Source organism: Colius striatus, chromosome 29, assembly GCF_028858725.1.
Source record: "Colius striatus isolate bColStr4 chromosome 29, bColStr4.1.hap1, whole genome shotgun sequence".
NCBI classification, from domain to species: Eukaryota; Metazoa; Chordata; class Aves; order Coliiformes; family Coliidae; genus Colius; species Colius striatus.
In genome coordinates, this window is record NC_084787.1 from 1,492,081 (window position 1) to 1,511,612 (window position 19,532).

The 19,532-nt window shown below is 50.1% G+C and overlaps 3 protein-coding genes across 3 annotated transcripts; all 3 read right to left on the reverse strand.

Annotated features, from left to right (window-relative positions):
- Positions 1-1,611: 1,611 nt before the first annotated feature.
- On the reverse strand, positions 1,612-2,671 carry LOC104554945 (keratin, type I cytoskeletal 9-like). The gene is made up of 2 exons (XM_010198157.2): positions 2,651-2,671; positions 1,612-2,286 (listed from the first exon to the last, which is right to left on the reverse strand). The coding sequence occupies exons 1-2, from the start codon at positions 2,669-2,671 to the stop codon at positions 1,612-1,614; spliced, it is 696 nt and encodes a 231-aa protein (XP_010196459.2).
- Positions 2,672-5,038: 2,367 nt separating this feature from the next.
- On the reverse strand, positions 5,039-6,601 carry LOC133628284 (loricrin-like). The gene is made up of 2 exons (XM_062016064.1): positions 5,707-6,601; positions 5,039-5,673 (listed from the first exon to the last, which is right to left on the reverse strand). Exons 1-2 carry the CDS (start codon positions 6,599-6,601, stop codon positions 5,039-5,041), a joined length of 1,530 nt encoding a protein of 509 aa, XP_061872048.1.
- Positions 6,602-9,839: 3,238 nt separating this feature from the next.
- On the reverse strand, positions 9,840-11,726 carry LOC133628285 (loricrin-like). The gene is made up of 5 exons (XM_062016065.1): positions 11,594-11,726; positions 11,141-11,338; positions 10,808-11,083; positions 10,076-10,735; positions 9,840-10,003 (listed from the first exon to the last, which is right to left on the reverse strand). The coding sequence occupies exons 1-5, from the start codon at positions 11,724-11,726 to the stop codon at positions 9,840-9,842; spliced, it is 1,431 nt and encodes a 476-aa protein (XP_061872049.1).
- Positions 11,727-19,532: the final 7,806 nt, after the last annotated feature.

A 19,532-nucleotide genomic window follows, 5' to 3' on the forward strand; every position in this document is an offset into this window, starting at 1 on the left:
TCCATTAACATCTGAGCTTTTTGGTATAATCCTTAAAGCACCACCCAGGTGGGACAATAATTAAGCAAAATCCCTTTAAAGTGTTTTCAATTTCTTTATTTTTGGGAGGGGAATGAAATTTTGAGGTGGGTTTTGGTCAGTTAGTTGAATAGACAAGAAGTTTTTGAACACTCCAGAGTTTAACCAGCTTTCTGGAAGTCTCCTGGAAGCTGCTTGAGCTTACCTCTGATGCCATCAGGAGAAATGGGGAACACAACAGAAATCAATCACAAAGTGGGAGATTTTAGAAACATAAGCAAATGCAAATAAATGCTAATGCTGTCTAATTTTAGAACATAATTGAATATGGCTGATGACAAAAACTTATGTAATGTTCCCTGCACCACAGTCTTACAACATTTTATGGCCTGAAAGACACGTGTTGTGGCACCAAACATGAGGGTAGAGCTCAGAGGATTCGGGGGTTTTGGAAGCTGTGCTGTTTTAAAAACATCAGGGCAAAGTTTTCTGGATTTTTGTTGAGCTGAAAGGGTTGAAATGCCCACAGGTGGGTGGAAGCAGCAGTGGTTAAAAATACTGGATGATGTAATTTTATGGTCTTCTGTCTCCCATTAAATGGGCACAAATCTATGGATGGGTTTTTTCCCTTCATTACCAATATTAATATAAGGACTCAAAAAAATCCCAGAGATCAATCCTGAAACGTTGAATGTTTGGCAAATACCACATAAAAACCAGCCCTGGATGTCCAAACCTCCCTTGTGTTGTCCCATCAGCACAGCACAGAGGAACCATCTTAACCCTCTGCCTAATTAAGGGCCTGAGCCTATCAAAAAATGCCATAAAGCAGGTCAGTGCAAAGAAGCAAACGAGCTCATTTGAGTTGCCTCATGCCACTGGTGCAAGCAGTGCTCCAGCTTACGTGTTCCAGCTTACAAAATCACCTGCAATCTCTCTGAGACAGGAGCCTGGTGTGTAATTGCTTCCAGGTAAACAATCCTGCACTCCCAAGGTCAAGCTGTAAATAATAATCAGGCTGAAATCCCCTGGGAGTTTTGCATATCTCACATAATGTAGCTCACAGAGTTTGGCCTGAGCCCCCACAGAGGGTCTTGGCACGGCACAGCGTTCTTCCTTTGATGGGAACAGCATGGGGAAGCTCTGGCTTCAGCAAGAGTGAAATTAGGAACCCTCTCTTGCTGTTGAAAACGAAGTGTTTTCATTCTGTGAAATGCAACATTACATTTGAGTGTGGTTGTAAAATACATGCCAAAAACGTCGGCAGGTACACCTTGTGTTGGGAAATAGATTCCTCGAGTATCTGTGTTTTTGAGGGAAGGAGCCAGAAATCAAAGAAATGATTCAGATGCTGGAATTTTCCACAGACTATGAGAGTTTATTTTCCAACCCATGAGCAAAAGGAGATGGAGACAAGAATCCAGAAGCACAGATCACTTTTCCCAGCAGTACTCGTAGCGATGTCGCTAGTACAGCTCGATGCAAAGCGTTCACAGCTCCCTGACCATAATGACACAGTTGGGAAAAGCCTCATTGTTGGGAAAAGCCTCATCCAGGGCACTTTTCCTTGAGCAGGGATGGCTGCTGGGCCACTCACTTCTTCTGGATAGGGGGCCAGTGGCTCGTCTGCTTGCTCTGTTTGGGCTCAATACTGGGAATGACCACGGGGCATTTCTGCTGTATGATCTGGGAGGACCCACTGCCTCCAGAGCTGAACTCTGGGCCTGAGTGTCCCCCCATGTCATAGCCTGATCCTCCACCATAATACCCTGGTCCATAACTGTCCCCACCTGTTGTTAAGGGATTTTCTCTTGGTGATGCATCATATCCGTAGCTTCCTCCCACAGTGATGCCCAACCTCCCGCTGTGGTAGCTGGATCCTCTACCGCCCCCCGAGCTGCCAGCGATGCCTGAGTCCTCACTGCTGCACCCCATCCCCTCGCCAGTGCCATAAACAGGGACTGTACCCACTGAAACACCCCAGCCAGATGTTCCCCCGCTGTCACTGTTGTCTATCGTGACAGACCCATCAACACCACAACTGTACCGCCCTGCAAGGCTGTAGGGGGACGGTGATGGCGTGGGCTGGGAGAAGGAAGCTCCTCGGCTGTAGATGACTGAGCCTTCTCCACCACAGAAGAAGGAGCCATGTCCTTGGATGTTTGAGGGGCGCCTGCTGCCACCACCAAACCATCCGTGGTGAGAGGAGATCTCATTGCCGTAGCCTCTGTGCCGACGGTTGCATCTCCCTCGGAGGTACTGATAAATCTGAAACAGGAGGAAAAAAACAACCACCCTGGACCATTTTGTTTCATTTTGGCACCGTGCCAAGTGGGGAAGTTTCATGTACTGTGGTAAGAAATGCTTTGCCAGGCTTCAAAACCAGGTCCTGCCTCACTGCTCTTCAAGGGCAAGAGTGTTTTGACTCTTGCTGGGATAACTTTTCTCTTTCTTATCTCCAGAGGATCAAAACCTGAAATAGATCCTTATGAACTGCCATAGTTTCCCCCAGTCATCTGTTTTCATGGCTGTTAACTACAGAGCTGTTAAAACAGCAAGGATTCTCCCTGCCTCTGCTTGTAAACTGTGTCAAGAGCAGCAGATCAGAATTCGCCCCGCGAGGAGACGTTACTGGCTGGATTATTGCCACCATCACGTTGCATCCCCAAAGCTCTTTTGCATCAGGCAATCAGCACAGCCACAGACCTGTGTAACCCTTCTGAGGCACAGCAGAGGCTTGTTATGAAATAATATCAAAAGTGTGTCGTTACAAACACGTTCAGAACCTCAAAGTCTGTGCAATCGCCTCCTGCCGGCCTCGCTACAGACTCCTCTGGGTTTTGGCTGTGCCCTATGGCTCCCAGTCCAGTGACCTGACTTCACTTTGCTGCCTAATGATCTGAAGCCTTAGCAAGGAGCCCTACAGATCCCCAGAATTTTGTTATAGGTGCTCAGGCAGCGTGGGTACTGCTGCAAGCACGTGTCCAGGTCTCAAATGAAACCATCTCCCATGAACATGAAACAATAAAGTCTCAGAAAAGAGCAGACTTACCCTCCTCAGCCATTGGAAGCACATTGAGGAGCTAAAAAGTCAACTGAACGAGGAGCTTTAACAGACAGGAACTTTTATATTGCATTATCATGTATGGGAAGTGAGACATCCTAAGGAATGGCAAGGATTTAATTACCAATCAAACTCTGATTTCAGTGTTTGCTCTGACTCATCACATCTGATCGATATCTTTCCTTCACGCTGCTCGTCGTGCTGCGTGTGGCAGTAATTGCCACTTCTGCTTAATGATCCTATTCCTGTGCTCCAGTCCTGATCTACAGAGTGAGCTGGGACTGCTGGAGGGGACTGGGGAAGGTGGGTGGGAGTGTGGGTGGAGGGAAATGCTGAGTGAGGGGATTACAGTGTGAGGCAGAGAGTGATGGTGACCAGGTCCGGCTCAGGGAAGGGAGGCTGTAGTTCAGCGGTGTAGCAGCACTTGTGGTGTCACTATAGGGCTGGGTGTGAGCAGCTGGTACCCAGGAAAGAGGAAAGTAAATGCTCATAAATGTGTGTAGACACACGGCACATTGAGCCCCCCAGCATCTCACTGGTGGCTCTGGAGGGAGGTTTCTTGAAGAAAACATTTGGATCTGAACCAGAAGATTGTCAACAAGGGTGCTAGGGATGCTCTGAGAAAAGGGCCCTGGAGAGATTGCAGCGGTGTAAATATCCTAAAACTCAATCCCACGGTGGCTGGATCACTCCTATAATGAAGGATGATGCCTCCAAATGCTTTCAGCATCTTCATATGCTGTGTGCTTTCTCTGGCTTAGAAAGGACATGGAGCACCAGGGACTCCAGGAGCTTGTTCTGGAGGGCTGCAGGGGATGTGTGCTGTGGCCATGCTGGTAGTGCTGCCCAGCACGACGTCCGTGCTCCAGCTCAGCCCCGCAGCACAGCTCATGCAGGCTGGACTAGGTCTGTTCAGCTCTGCCTTGGGCACAGTGAGTCCCAGCTTTGGAAGAAAGGCCACGTCTGGGTCACTTCTACCAGGCAGAAAGCAGTGCACAGGGTGGTGCTGCCCTCAGCATTTCAAAACAGGTTTCAAATGCTGGGGCAAGGAGGGATTGAATGCCCAGAGGCAGGATTTGGAGTGTGTTGAGCTGCCTGAGGGACTTCCTGGTGGTTTTATTTCCTTCTACATGGCCTAGGGCTGATTTGTCTGACTCAGCATGTGATGTTTACCCTCTGGGTAAAGATGCTCTGAGGTTTGCAAATCTGGGAGGGAAGGAGAGGGGAAAGTCAGCAGAGACATGGACATTGGTATAGTGTTTGCAACCCTGGGCAGCAACAGCTGCTATTGAGGGTCAACCCCAATCCCTGCTCCTCAGGATGAAGCCCAATGGGCTTGGTCATGTCTGCCAGCAGCACTTTATTAATACACAGACATGGTCATTGGGTGCTTATACCTCAGACGACTTGAGCTGGGAGGGCTGCACCATGCACAGGTGCCAGAGGGGTGTGGAGTGCTGTGATTGCTTCATGTTTTAAGCTGTTACTCTATCACTGACCAAGCCCAGGGAGAAAATGAAGGTGAAAACTCTGCAGGGCTATAAACTGGATGGTTCTAGAACAACATCTACAGCAATGCACTGTTGGACCCATCATCCTCTTTACAGAGAGGAATGACACGTCTCATCCTATAGACTTCTATCTTCCATGTCAATGAGATGCTGATTGAGAACTCGAGAAAAGAAACAAACTCCCAAAAAAGGCAGCTTTGAGGTATTGTTACATTTATTGGATTAAAAAAGAACTCTTTGGAAAAGCAGCAGAGCCTTCTCAGAGGCATCTCAGCACCTGCAGCAGGGCAGGTTAATCCTGCAGTTCTCAGCACAGGGATGCAACGTCAAGGGAAGAGAAGAGGGTGGGGAGAAACCAAGCAAAGAGAGCCAGGTCTGGAGGGAAAAAGTAGACATGGAAAGAGGGAGGGCTGTTCTTGATGGGTGCCAAGAACACCCAGAGCTGTTACTTATGGCTGCAGGGGGGCCAGGCAGATCTCTGCTTGGCCTGATGGGACACGATGGTGGGGATGACAATGGGATGCTTCTGCTGTGTGGACTGGTAGGACCCTCCACCACCCCCTCCAGAGCTGATGATGACTGCATGGCCTGAGGAACCTCCACTGGATCCTCCACTGCAGCATCCAGAGGAACCTCCACTCCCACCACCTCCAATGATGATCTGCCCTCCTGAAGAGCCTCCACTGGATCCTCCACTGCAGCATCCAGATGATCCACCACCTCCACCACCTGAGCTAATAATGATCTTCTGGCTTGATCCCCCACTGCCACCACTGTATCCTCCTCCCATGCCGTAGCTGGACCCTCCACTGCAGCATCCAGATGATCCTCCACTACCTCCCCCTCCAATGATGCTCTTTGATCCTGAATAACCACCACTGTAACCTCCTCCCATACCATAGCCTGAGGACCCTCCACTACAGCATCCAGATGATCCTCCACTACCACCCCCTCCAATGATGCTCTTTGATCCCGAATAACCACCACTGTAACCTCCTCCCATGCCATAGCCTGAGGACCCTCCACTGCAGCATCCAGATGATCCTCCACTACCTCCCCCTCCAATGATGCTCTTTGATCCTGAATAACCACCACTGTAACCTCCTCCCATACCATAGCCTGAGGACCCTCCACTACAGCATCCAGATGATCCTCCACTCCCACCACCTCCAATGATGCTCTTTGATCCCCCACTGCCACCACTGTATCCTCCTCCCATGCCATAGCTGGAGCCTCCACTACCTCCACCTACAATGATAGTCTTCCCACCTGAAGACCCACCACCATATCCTCCACTGCACCATCCAGATGATCCTCCACTGCTTCCACCTCCAATGATGCTCTTTGATCCTGAATACCCACCACTGTATCCTTTTCCCATGCCATAGCTGGAGCCTCCACTGCAGCAGCCAGATGATCCTCCACTATCTCCCCCTACAATGATGCTCTTTGATCCTGAAGACCCACTACTGTATCCTTTTCCCATGCTGTAGCTGGAGGAGCCTCCACTGCAGCAGCCAGATGATCCTCCACTACCTCCACCTACAATGACGCTCTTTGATCCTGAAGAGCCACCACTGTATCCTCCACTGCACCATCCAGATGATCCTCCACTGCTTCCACCTCCAATGATGCTCTTTGATCCTGAATACCCACCACTGTATCCTCCTCCCATGCCATAGCCTGAAGAGCCTCCACTGCAGCATCCAGAGGAGCCTCCACTACCTCCACCTACAATGATGCTCTTTGATCCTGAAGATCCACCACTGTATCCTCCTCCCATGCCATAGCCTGAGGACCCCCCACTGCAGCAGGATCCACCTCCTCCACCTCCAGAGCTCACAATGATCTTGCTGGAGCCCCCACTGCTGGAGCCCCCACAGCAAGAGGAGCCCTGTGTCTGGTAGCTGGAGTAGCCGCCTCCGTGGCAGGAGGAGCCTCCGCTGTGGCATCCACTGGACTGGGAGGACATTCCATGCCAACCTCCGGAGTTCTGTTTGGACCACATCTTTGAGCAGTGACCCTGCAAGAAACAGTGCAGTCAGAAAGGAGACCCTTGGAGATGCTGTTGAACCTTCACCCCAAACCAAAAGTGGAGCAGTACCCAGGATATTCTGTCTGCCCCATTTTCTACAGTCCTACAGCATTGGCAGCTTGATAAATTCCCTCACCCTTGATAGATGATGGGAAAGACCTGCAGTGCAAAGCACCCACGGACTGCTCTGCAATTACAGCTCTTGCACAAACACTATGGAGGACTGAAAGTACTTCCAGAGGTTTGCACACATGGTCTGAACACGCCCAGAGCAAAAAGTCTAAAAGATTTAGTCCCACCGTAGATCCTTCTGAATATATTCACTGCAACAACTCACAGCAGCTGAAAATCCAGTGTTTGCAGCTGAAATATCAGCTATGACTCCCTCTGTAAGGAAGGCAGTCAACTTGGATTTTGGTGAACCCAGTCCAATATCAAGCTGACATGATTCTGTTCTTCAAATCCTTCTAAAAGACCAACTGGTGGAGCAACGTCTCTACACAGGGGTTCGGAAAGTTTCCGTACGGATGAACTCACCTTCAGTCAACTGGAAACGTGTGAGGCTCAGCGGTGGGTGAATGAGCAGCACTGGGACAGAAGAGCTTTTATTGTCTGCCCTGTGCTCTTAAGGGAAATGAGACAGCCTGAGGAATGATGATAGATTTATTTACTGGGCTTTAGCTGCCTCCTTCTTTGACTCACTTGCAGCAGAGACGTGATACTAAGGAGTTGTATCAATTACACTTGGCATCGCCGTTGCTAATTCTACTTAATGATCTGTTTCCGGGAGTCTTGCTCTGAAATGTTGGGGGCAACCAACTTCTGGGGGTCTACCTTGGGGCATCCCCGAGGTATTTCTGGGAGGAGCTCAGCAGAGAGTGGAGACTGAGCAAACGCTGAGGGATGGAGGGTTGAGTGTTAAGGCTAGAGTGTGGTGGAAGGACAAAGGGTAAAGGATGTGCTGGAGCAGAGTCCCAGGGAATTTTGGGGAAAGAGGGTTTCCTCAAGGGCTGCTGAGCTGGGTGGGGAGCAGGAGTACATCCAGCCCACTGGGAAAGGCAACCATGTACTCAGCAGGCCAGAGGTACCACATCTGATGGGGCTCCACTTTGGAGCACCTTAGTCCAGAGGGCCCTATGAGCATAGAAGAGATGTGGGGGCCATTTCCCCTCACCTTTTTGGGACCCCGAAGTGGTCACTGCTGTTGGGCTGAGCAGAGAGGTCTGTGTTCAGCTCCAGCTTCCCAGAGGTCCTGATCACCAGGCTGGAGTGGGGAAAGTCTTGAAACCTTTCTGTCTGCCAAAGTGTATTTATTTGAAGGCCACCAAGACCCTCCTACTCTGGGACATCAAACATTTCCTCTGTCTCAGCCAGACCTGTTTTCTGATGGTCCTGCTTCACTGGCCATGCCACCCACACCTGAAGCTGGGGAAGCGTCTGGGTGTTTTCCCTTGCTGGAGAATGGCTGTTTGTCAGCCCAGCACCAGCTTGCTGTGTTTTACGGCAGCTTCATCCTGTCTCTGCGTCACACGTGCTTGCAGGTTGACAACAGCATCCACCCTCACAGGAGACTGAGCAGAGGAAAGAATAATTGAGGGGTGATAGTTGAGAGGATGCTTGCATGACAGCAGCAGCACGTTGCCCAGCCATGTTATGATGGACATCGTTTGGAGCACGCACTCAACTCCATGGGGACAGGAGCATCAGCAGCGGGAACGTGGGTGCAGGGGGCTTCCCTCATTTTGCTTTGGGCACTCCTCAGTGGCTTAAGATCCACTCTCATCACCAAAGGAAAGTCTAAGGTGTCACTGCAATTCTACCTCTCGTCTGTGAAATATGGGTGGTGTGCTCCTGAGCGTTGCAACACCTCGATCCCTTCTGTGCATCTCACCTGTAGGGACTTGCACAAAGGGGCACAAAGGATTTGTGGCTCATCAGGACACAGGGTGTGAAGAAAGGCTGTGCAGGCTTTTGGCAGGGGTAGTGGGAGATGCTGCTGCAAGCTCTGGTGTAGAGACCCCAAGAACCCCTCCAAGGAACTGGAAACACTGAATCTGTGGCACACACACACGTGTGGCACTTGTCATACGTGGAGGAAGAACTTGGTGCTGGAGGGATTGGCATTGCCACAACCCAACCCCTCAGGTTACAAAGCAGCTTTAAGACTTGTATGGGTGAAGGTAAGGGTAGATGGAGAAGGCCCTTTAAGCCCTTTAAGCTCATTGAGTCCAACCCCTCCTCTCACCCTGCCCAGCCCAGCACTGACCCACAGCCCTCAGCACCTCAGCTCCACGGCTTTGGGGACTCCCCAGGGCTGGGCACTCCCCCAGCTCCCTGGGCAGCCTGGCACAGGGGCTAACAGCCCTCTCAGGGAAACAGTTCTGCCTCAGCTCCAATCTAAACACTCATGGTGGAGGCTGCCTCAAATTTGGGTCATGCTGCCCGTTGTCTGATGCTCTGGCTGGAACTTTTTCTGCAAAAGGCAGAAGCTGGTTGGTCATGATCCCTTGAGTGTTTTCATGGTTGATGATGCCTTTTACTCTTAATTTGGTTTTCTGACTGCCACTTGCGTGAGATGGACAAAAAGACTTCTTCAGTTGAAGTTTATTGAGTGCAAGACTGTTGTTTCTCCTCTCCTGAGGAGCACAAATGCTGCTGAATGCTTCTTACTGTAATTAATGGTTTTCTTGTCATAAATCTAGAGAAATGGAGTACATGGAAACCCATCTTTGTTTCCAAAAGGAGCTGCCCTCTACACTGGAAAGAGCTGCAATGAAACTCAGAACTTGTGGTCTGTTTTCTTCTCTAGGAGTGGAGGATCTGAGGTGGAGCTATTTCCCTGATTAATGTTGGAGCCATGGTGGACTTTATTTGCAAGAGGGACGGTGATCATCTGCTTAAGGAATAAGGTTTCTCTCAAGCCAGATCTGGTAATAACCAGCTGCTGCAGCACTGCAGGCTGAAGGTGTTTCACAGCTGAAGGTATTTGATGTAACGTTCCCTATTTGAAAGGAAAAGAGGGACTGACAAAGGACTTCAGAACACAGTAATCTTTATTTCCCTTCATATGGATGGGTGAGAAGGGAGTTCACAGCACAGGGATGAAGCATAAGGGGAAGAAAAGGAAAGATGACATGCTGGGAGGAGACAGGCAAACTTGCAGGAAAGAGGGAGGGCTGTTCTTGATGAGTGCCATGGCTGCCCACAGCTGTTACTTATGGCTGCAGGGGGGCCAGGCAGATCTCTGCTTGGCCTGATGGGACACGATGGTGGGGATGACAATGGGATGCTTCTGCTGTGTGGACTGGTAGGACCCTCCACCACCCCCTCCAGAGCTGATGATGACTGCATGGCCTGAGGAACCTCCACTGGATCCTCCACTGCAGCATCCAGAGGAACCTCCACTCCCACCACCTCCAATGATGATCTGCCCTCCTGAAGAGCCACCACTGGATCCTCCACTGCAGCATCCAGATGATCCTCCACTCCCACCACCTCCAATGATGATCTGCCCTCCTGAGGAGCCACCACTGGATCCTCCACTGCAGCATCCAGATGATCCACCACCTCCACCACCTGAGCTAATAATGATCTTCTGGCTTGATCCCCCACTGCCACCACTGTATCCTCCTCCCATGCTGTAGCTGGATCCTCCACTGCAGCATCCGGAGGATCCTCCGCTACTCCCGCCTCCAATGATGATCTTTGATCCTGAAGAACCACCACTGGATCCTCCACTGCAGCATCCAGATGATCCTCCACTACTTCCACCACCTCCAATGATGCTCTTTGATCCTGAAGACCCACCACTGGATCCCCCACTGCAGCATCCAGATGATCCTCCACTACTTCCACCTCCAATGATGCTCTTTGATCCCCCACCGCCACCACTGTATCCTCCTCCCATGCCATAGCTGGAGCCTCCACTACAGCATCCAGAGGAGCCCCCACTCCCACCACCTACAATGATGATCTTCCCCCCTGAAGACCCACCACTAGATCCCCCACTGCAGCATCCAGATGATCCTCCACTACTCCCACCTCCAATGATGCTCTTTGATCCTGAAGACCCACCACTAGAGCCTCCACTGCAGTATCCAGATGATCCTCCACTACTCCCACCTCCAATGATGCTCTTTGATCCTGAAGACCCACCACTGTATCCTCCTCCTATGCTACCGTAGCCTGATGACCCTCCACTACAGCATCCAGAGGAGCCCCCACTACCTCCACCTCCAATGATGCTCTTTGATCCTGAAGACCCACCACTGGAGCCTCCACTACAGCATCCAGAGGAGCCCCCACTACCTCCACCTCCAATGATGCTCTTTGATCCTGAAGACCCACCACTGGAGCCTCCACCGCAGCAGCTGGATGATCCTCCACTACTCCCACCTCCAACGATGCTCTTTGATCCTGAAGACCCACCACTGTATCCTCCTCCCATACCATAGCCTGAGGAGCCTCCACTCCCACCACCTACAATGATGATCTTCCCTCCTGAAGACCCACCACTGGAGCCTCCACCGCAGCAGCTGGATGATCCTCCACTACCTCCACCTCCAATGATGCTCTTTGATCCTGAAGACCCACCACTGGAGCCTCCACCGCAGCAGCTGGATGATCCTCCACTACTCCCACCTCCAATGATACTCTTTGATCCTGAAGACCCGCCACTGTATCCTCCTCCCATACCATAGCCTGAGGAGCCTCCACTCCCACCACCTACAATGATGATCTTCCCTCCTGAAGACCCACCACTGGAGCCTCCACCACAGCAGCTGGATGATCCTCCACTACCTCCACCCCCAATGATGCTCTTTGATCCTGAAGATCCACCACTGTATCCTCCTCCCATGCCATAGCCTGAGGACCCCCCACTGCAGCAGGATCCACCTCCTCCACCTCCAGAGCTCACAATGATCTTGCTGGAGCCCCCACTGCCGGAGCTGCCTGAGCCTGAGCCCCCACAGCACGAGGAGCCCTGTGTCTGGTAGCTGGAGGAGCTGCCTCCGTGGCAGGAGGAGCCTCCGCTGTGGCATCCACTGGACTGGGAGGACATTCCATGGCAGCCTCCGGAGTTCTGTCTGGAGCACATCTTTGAGCAGTGACCCTGCAAGAAACAAGAAGCTTTTCACTCAAGAGCTGTTGCTGTCATCATGATAGTTTCCCCAGCCAGAAGGACCCTTGTACAGCCCAATGACATTGGCCAACAATCTCCAGAATCAATGAGCATCCTTCTTCTAAGAACTTTCCCCTCCACAGATTCCAGCCTTTTGCTAACAGATCACCAGTTTGAAGCTCATCAACCCATCATGTAACATCTTTTGCCCCCTCAGCTGTTCCACCTCCTTCGCTGTGTTGATGAAACGCTTCAGATGATCCGACTTGTGCTGATTATTCCCCAGGAGATTTAAATCCACCCAATCTCTTGCCCTTCAGGCCACCACCCATCAGACACACGTTACCAAAGCGTTTATGTTTTGCAAGTGTGAAAAGTAAGAGAAGAACCACTGCCTTGGGCAGAAATGGACTTACCCTTCTTGGCTCTGACGACTTGTCCTACAGAGCAAAGCTGAGCTACTGAAGCACTGCGAGATCCAGCAGCTCTTATACAGCTTCATGTGGGAAGTGAGGCATCCAAAGGAATGGTGATAGGTTTATTTACCAAACAAACTGTCCTCTTTCAGCCCACTTGGTCCTGACTCATCGAATCAGATCGGTGCCTCTCCAGTGCATCATTTCCTAGGAGACCTGCAGTTTGGCCCCAGGTATGACACGTGAGCTCGGCTCTCGCGGTTGGCTTTCAAGGTAGGGCCGTGGGACTGCAGAGAGCATCCACCACTCAAGGTGGGAGATGCTGCTGGGGTGGTTGCTGAGAGCAGAGAGGGTCATAGAGATTTGTATCTATTGTGTGTTATAGACTATGGAGATGCCCAGTGGAATGGAGAGGGCTGCATGGGGTGGGACGGTGTTGCTGGGGCAGCAGAGGGTTCTCACGTGCCTGGACTGTCCCACTGCAACACTCAAGTGTTGATTGTGATTTTTGTTGTGAGTGCAGCATTGTGGACAGTACAGAGGTGGGGTCGCCATCCCTGGAGATACTTAGAAGACACATAGATGAGGTGCTAAGGGACGTGGGTTAGTGATGGGCTTGGCAGTGTGAGGTGAGTGGTGGGACTCGGTGATCTCAAAGGTCTTTTCCAACCAAAATGACTTCATGATCCTGAGAGGGTACATAGAGGCTTTACACTCTTTTGGAGGAGGGTGATGCCTACTTTAGAAAGGAATTGAAGTTCTGCAGGTACCAGATCCAGCATCCACCCTGGGTACCAGCATCCTGGTAGTTATTAACCAAAAGGATCAATTCACTCCAGTTCAGGACACGGCTCTGGCGTTTCTGAAGGGGCCACAAGATCTGAGGATGTACTGCTGTCGCCCTGAGAGCCTCTGAAACTTGCCTCCTATCTGTCTTGATCTTGGGCCATTTCTGAGTGCAGGGACATTCTAACAGCAACTCTCTCAGCTCTTTCAAGTGGAACCCCAAACTTTGTTAGCGCTGTGCAGGCAACATCAGTTTGTGCAGCTTCCAGAGCTGGTATTTTAGCATCCTCTGTCTTTCCACAATAAAATCCCAGGCAACTCAGCAGTTCCAGTGGCAGCACTGGCTGGAGAAACTCATCCAGTTGTGCTTTGAGAATGCTTGCATACCTGGGGTCCTCAGGAGGAGAGGATAGAGGTTAGAGGGACACATAAACATGAAGCCTGCTGTAGATGTGTCTCACTCCTGTCTCTCCTGGGTCACTTCCAGGTACCTGTCATCTGCCTCATGTAGAATAGTTCAGGCAGAGAAGGTTTGTTTTCCTTTCCCTGCTAATTGCCAAAATATACCACATCAAAGAAATAACTTCTCATAGGGAAACTCCCTCTGAAGACTCAGGCCCAGAGCTGTGTTTCACTCCTATGGGGATGAGGAGGTTCCTAGTTACCCCAGGCTTAGCACCTCAGCCTTTGGAAGGGGTCCCATCCCTGCTGCTGTCTCTCCTAGGGGTTCAGACCTGGAGTAAGGGTGGAGACACACCTCATTTCTCATTTACAGCTGTTTGGTGAGCTGTGAGCACCAAGAACTGCACCATGCACGTACAAGAACCTCAGCTTCACACCTGTAGGCAGTATCCTGTAATTCTTTGTACTAGGGTTATTGCATCTTTTCTCTCCCAACCCATTAAGAACCTCCTTGGGCATTGTGTGACCTTTGGATGAGGCAGAGAGACTGTCATGTTTTGTGGATCCTTATCTGATGGGCAAAAGTCAGGGTTATGAGTAGCAACAGACGTGAAAAGAGGACCTAGAGAAGATTTAGTGCATCCTGCACCTCTTCTACAGGTGGATTTTCAATGCACTTGTGCTCTGGAGCTTTATTACAGCAGCATCAGCTCAGAATCAAAACATGATCATGGAAACAATGCAAATGTTGTGGTGTACAGTGAAATCCAACCAATCAGACACTGAAGTTCTCTAGAATTGCAAGTTTTTATTGTCTTATTCAAGCACTAGAAAATGGAGGCAGATAACAGACAGTGAAGCAACCCTGGATGGAAGATATTGATAGACAACACCAGAGCTTCTGGTCCCCTCCAGCTCTGGAGAGCTGAACAGGAAAATCCCAGGGAAGAGGAGAAAGGAAGAATGCAAATATTCTTAAATTTAATAGAGAAAGAAATGTGAGGCACGTTTGTATCTGCAGCTAGAGAGTCCCTTCTGCAGACACTACTTGTGTTTAGCCTGTGGGGGCCAGGAGGTTGGCTGGGTACGCTGTTCAATGGACAGATGTCCAGAACTGGATGAACCACCTCCACCTCCTCCAGAAGAGGATGATCCCTGGCTCTGGTGGCCTGAGCCACCTCCTCCAATGATGCAGATGGATCCTTGACTCTGGTGGCCTGAACTACCACCACCTCCTCCTCCTCCTCCTCCTCCACTAATAATGATGGGGCCTTGGCTCTGATGGCTGGAACCACCTCCACCACCACCACCACCTCCAATGCAGATGGGTCCTTGGCTTTGGTAGCCTGAACCACCTCCTCCTCCACCACCACCACCACTGCTTCCTCCACCAATAATGATGGGTCCTTGTTCCTGATGACTGCCTCCACCACCGCCAATGCAGATGGGACCTTGTCCCTGGTGGCCTGAACCTCCTCCTCCTCCACCACCACCACCTCCAATGATGTAGATGGGACCTTGGCCTTGGTGGCCTGAACCACCTCCACCACCACCTCCACCACCACTGCTTCCTCCACCAATAATGATGGGACCTTGGCCTTGGTGGCCTGAACCACCTCCACCACCACCACCACTGCTTCCTCCACCAATAATGATGGGACCTTGGCCTTGGTGGCCTGAACTACCTCCACCACCACCACCACTGCTTCCTCCACCAATAATGATGGGACCTTGGCCTTGGTGGCCTGAACTACCTCCACCACCACCACCACTGCTTCCTCCACCAATAATGATGGGACCTTGGCCTTGGTGGCCTGAACTACCTCCACCACCACCACCACTGCTTCCTCCACCAATAATGATGGGTCCTTCACTTTGATGACCTGAGCCACCTCCTCCTCCTCCTCCTATGCTGCCACCTCCAATGCAGATGGGTCCTTGGCTTTGGTGGCCTGAACTACCTCCACCACCACCTCCACCACCACTGCTTCCTCCACTAATAATGATGGGGCCTTGGCTTTGATGACTTGACCCACCACATCCTCCTCCTCCGCCTCCGCCTCCTCCTCCTCCAATGATGTAGACAGGACCTTGGCCCTGGTGGCCTGAACCACCTCCTCCTCCTCCTCCACCACCACCTCCTCCTCCTCCAATAATGCAGATGGGGCTTTGACCTTGATGGCTTGAACCACCACCTCCTCCTCCTCCACCACCACCTCCTCCTCCTCCTCCAATAATGATGGGTCCTTGGCTTTGGTAGCCTGAACCACCTCCTCCTCCTCCACTGCCGCCACTGATGGATCCTTGGCTCTGGTGGCATGAACCACCTCCACCTCCTCCTCCTCCTTCAATGGAGGATGATGGTATGTGTGTCTGGTAAATCACACCACCACCGCTGCTGCCGCCGCCGCCACTGCCGCCTCCTCCTCCTCCTCCTCCGTGGCAAGATGATCCATGGCTCTGGTATATTATAGATCCTCCTCCACCGCCTCCATGGCACGAGCCTCCTCCACCACCTCCATGGCACGAGCCTCCTCCACCACCTCCATGGCATGAGCCTCCTCCACCACCACTGCCATGGCATCCACCAGACTGCTCAGAGATCCCATGGCCGTCGCCTTTCTGCTGATGAGAGCCCATTGTTACAGGTGCCGGGGAGTCCTCCAAGAGAAAGAGAAAACAAGCCTTAGCAAAACCAGGAGGAGAAAAGCTCATGTTCCTGTGCCTTCTCATCTCCTTCCAAAGGCAGGCCAAAAGTTTTCCTGTTCCCTTTTTGCCCTTCCATCCACTTCCAATAGCTAATGCAAAATGTCAACCTCAGGAGTTTATAAACTAAAATGATTCCCTGGGAAGTTTTCAACTCATTTCCCACCCTTTGATCATTTCTTCTACAGGAATTCCTTTACCCATAGATAACTGTCCTGGTTTCTTTTTTCTAGGAGAGGTGCAACCATAATTGTTCCTCAATAATTCCTCCTTGCAGCAAGTTGCCAGAGTGGCATGTCACTGCAAGAGGCACAAAAGGCCACTGTACACCAGAATTAGCCTTATCCAAATGTGGTTTGGGAGGTTTGAATGAGCTGTGATGCACAGGGCTAGATATTAATACTCCGTGTCATACAAGAAGCAACGAACACAGGTTATTGTTTGCATAGAAGCAACTTCATTGCACTTTGAAATCCTCCAATCTAGGTTCCAAAGCTGCACACTGAATGTTTTATTTCTTCTTGCAAATCAGAAGAAAAAGTAGAAAACGATATCAGCAATGCAAAAAAAAAACCCTCCCCAAAAAGCAGCCACACAAAGCTTTAGCAGAATGCTCTGGGTCACTCCTTGCAAGGGCATGATGGATGCCTGTACCCAAGGCTGCAACCTACAGGGATGCTGTGAAGTTTGAGCACTTTTTTTGGCACATAATCCCCACCACAACCTGCATCCATCCTGCTGGCAGTAATAACTTATATTCTTCTGACTGGCAAGTGGCAGCTCTGTGAATGAAAAGGATCTATGGGTCAGGTGGCTGAGGTGTCCAAATCTGCCACGGGAGAAAGTGGTTCCTCCAAGACAAAAGCTGCTCAAAAGAGAATCATTTCCAATTTAGAGAAAGGACTGGGAAATTAGACCAGACACCCATTTTGTATTTCAATTCCTTTGTTTCTCACTCTTTGCTAAAACTCCTTTTTTTCCCTGCTCTTTTTCTGAAGATTTATGCTCCAAGAGGATGTAGGAGCTGCCTGGTTACAGTGGTACCACATGCTGTTGGGCCCAGAGAAATCAAAGGGCTTCCAAAGAACATCTTTTCTATGTCCCAGGTTCCCCCCCTTTTCTGTGTGATTAAGTAATCCCATAGACTGAATAATTAGGAAAAAAAAGGAGAAATACTGTAAATAAGGAGGAATGTTTGGATTATGAGACCCCAAAGCCCCCTTTAGTCTCCTCTTTTCCCAGTTTAGCATTGCAAAGCTAGTCAGCCAAGTCAGTTTTCATCAGTAGCGTGATGATCTTACCTTGTCCCACGGCACGAACCAGTGGAAAGAAGTGAAATGGAGTGAAGAAACCTGTGTGTGAGAACTTTTATATAGTATCTAGTCCTCCTCTTGGAAAGAAACAATGATTGATTTATTTACCAGCCAAACCCAACCACAACTACCCACTTACTTGGCATAATCTTAGGCTTGTAATTTCTGATTACTATCTCCCTTCCACCACCTCTTTTGTTTTCAGCTGTATTAAAGTCATTGGATGGCTCCACCTACTACAAGTGGGGGGATGGGGAAATGCAGAGCTGCTCTTGTGTTTTCAGAAGGAAAACTAATGATTTGCTTCCACCTCCCTCTACAAAGGGGTCCAGAAAGGAAACATGAAAGAGGAACTTTTGTCTTTATTCACATAGTTAATTTGCCTCTCGTGCTACCAAATGCTTCTGAACACCCAGACGTGGCTCTGGCGTGTCATTATGTCGTGTTGTAACTGGCAGATTTGTAGGAGTGTATTATATGTTTCCAAGGACACCCACATTATTGCCAAGGGCTGTAGGGACACACATTGGACTCTGGTCTGATGAGCTGAAGTTTCCCAAACCACAACACGTGCCTATAGAGGCAGAGGATGAAGTGATGCAAATCTGGGACACTCCAGGTCATTCACAGCCTTAGAGGACGTGACCTACAGAGAAATGGAGGAAAGAAACAGCCAAAGCAGCAGTGAAATGGTCATCATGTAGACTTGCAGTGGTGTAAAAACACCTGGTTCAGGACTGGGACCCTTTTAGTTGCTTTTAACCACTCTGGCCTGCAGAGACCTCAAGTACAAGAGCAAAGGGGCTGGTTGTCAGCTGTGACAGGGATGGCAGTGAGCTGGCAATGCTGTGAGAGGATGGTCACCACATCCCATCAGATCATAGGAGTCATCCACAGCCGTGCAGACACTGCAAGAGCTGTCCTTGCCCTCAGGGGGTTGAAATGCCATAACTTCATTGGCACTTCCCTTTGTTTTTGCTTTAGCTGTGCCTGACATAGCCAGAGGACGTGGCCAGCTTGCTTAATTTTAGCTTTAAAGTCCAAAAGCCATTTCTCTGCTACATTCACTGGTAGTTACATACACAATAGCAGTGAGAGGTGCTCAGATGCTCTGAGCACTGACTGTGTGGTCAGTTTTGAAAGAAAGTCAAGACAATACCCTGAGTTTTATATTCAGTGGGGAGACAAATATGCATCAGGCTCTCTTTGAACCTCTTGGGAGCATATAAGAATAAGGAAAGACCCTCTTGCTGAGTGAGCATCATTTATTGCAGGCTGCACACAGTATTTTGCTACATTTACTTGTGGATTAAGAGATAAAAGGGCTCATCTTTGCCAATTCTCCTCCTGTAGCACCTCATTTCTTAACTATAAGGGCCACAGGGGATTTCACTCTGAATACATAGTTTGCTCACACTTTTCATGCCTTTCTTCTGCCAAACTGGAATGATTACAAGCAGCAGCAGCAAGTTCCTCTAATAAAATCCTCCAGCTCCAGGCAAGTTCTTAAGTGGCAGTTCTGGAAGGATCTTTCACTCAGATACATCTGATGGAGGCAACTGTAGCTTGGTTTATTATTTCAGAGCCACACTTTGTGACAGAAAGCTGTAGGCTGTGCCATCTGTAGTCTCTGCTAAGTGCCTCCTTCCTTGTTTTGCCCATGTGCATTTCCTGCCCTGGAGCACGAGACCTGCTCAGCCTTATCTCATCTCTGCACTCGTGCCTCTCAGAGGATGCTCTGTCAGAGATGCTCATCAGCCTCACCAAACCCCTCGCTGCATGGCCACCCTCCTGGGAGGAAGGAAACATCACCATTAGTGGTGGAGGACAAGAGATCCCCTTCCCATGACAGAGTGCTCTGTTGATGGCTCTCATCTGAAAGTTGCCTGTAAGTGACCCCAAAAGAGAATTGCATTGTCTATCAGCCAGCCTGAGTGCTCAAACACTTGTAAAAACATGTAATTTGCAAACCCAGAAGAATAATCTCATCACTAGTGTGCTTTCTTCTTCTTTTTTCCTAGCAAGGAGACGGGTGGTGCCTGTATGATGTGTAAAAGAACTAATTTGGACAGCAGGCTGTAACCTTGACCAGGAACCAAGAAGAGCCAATGAGGCAAAATATCTCCCTCTAATTACTGATTTTCATAAAAGATTTGCCT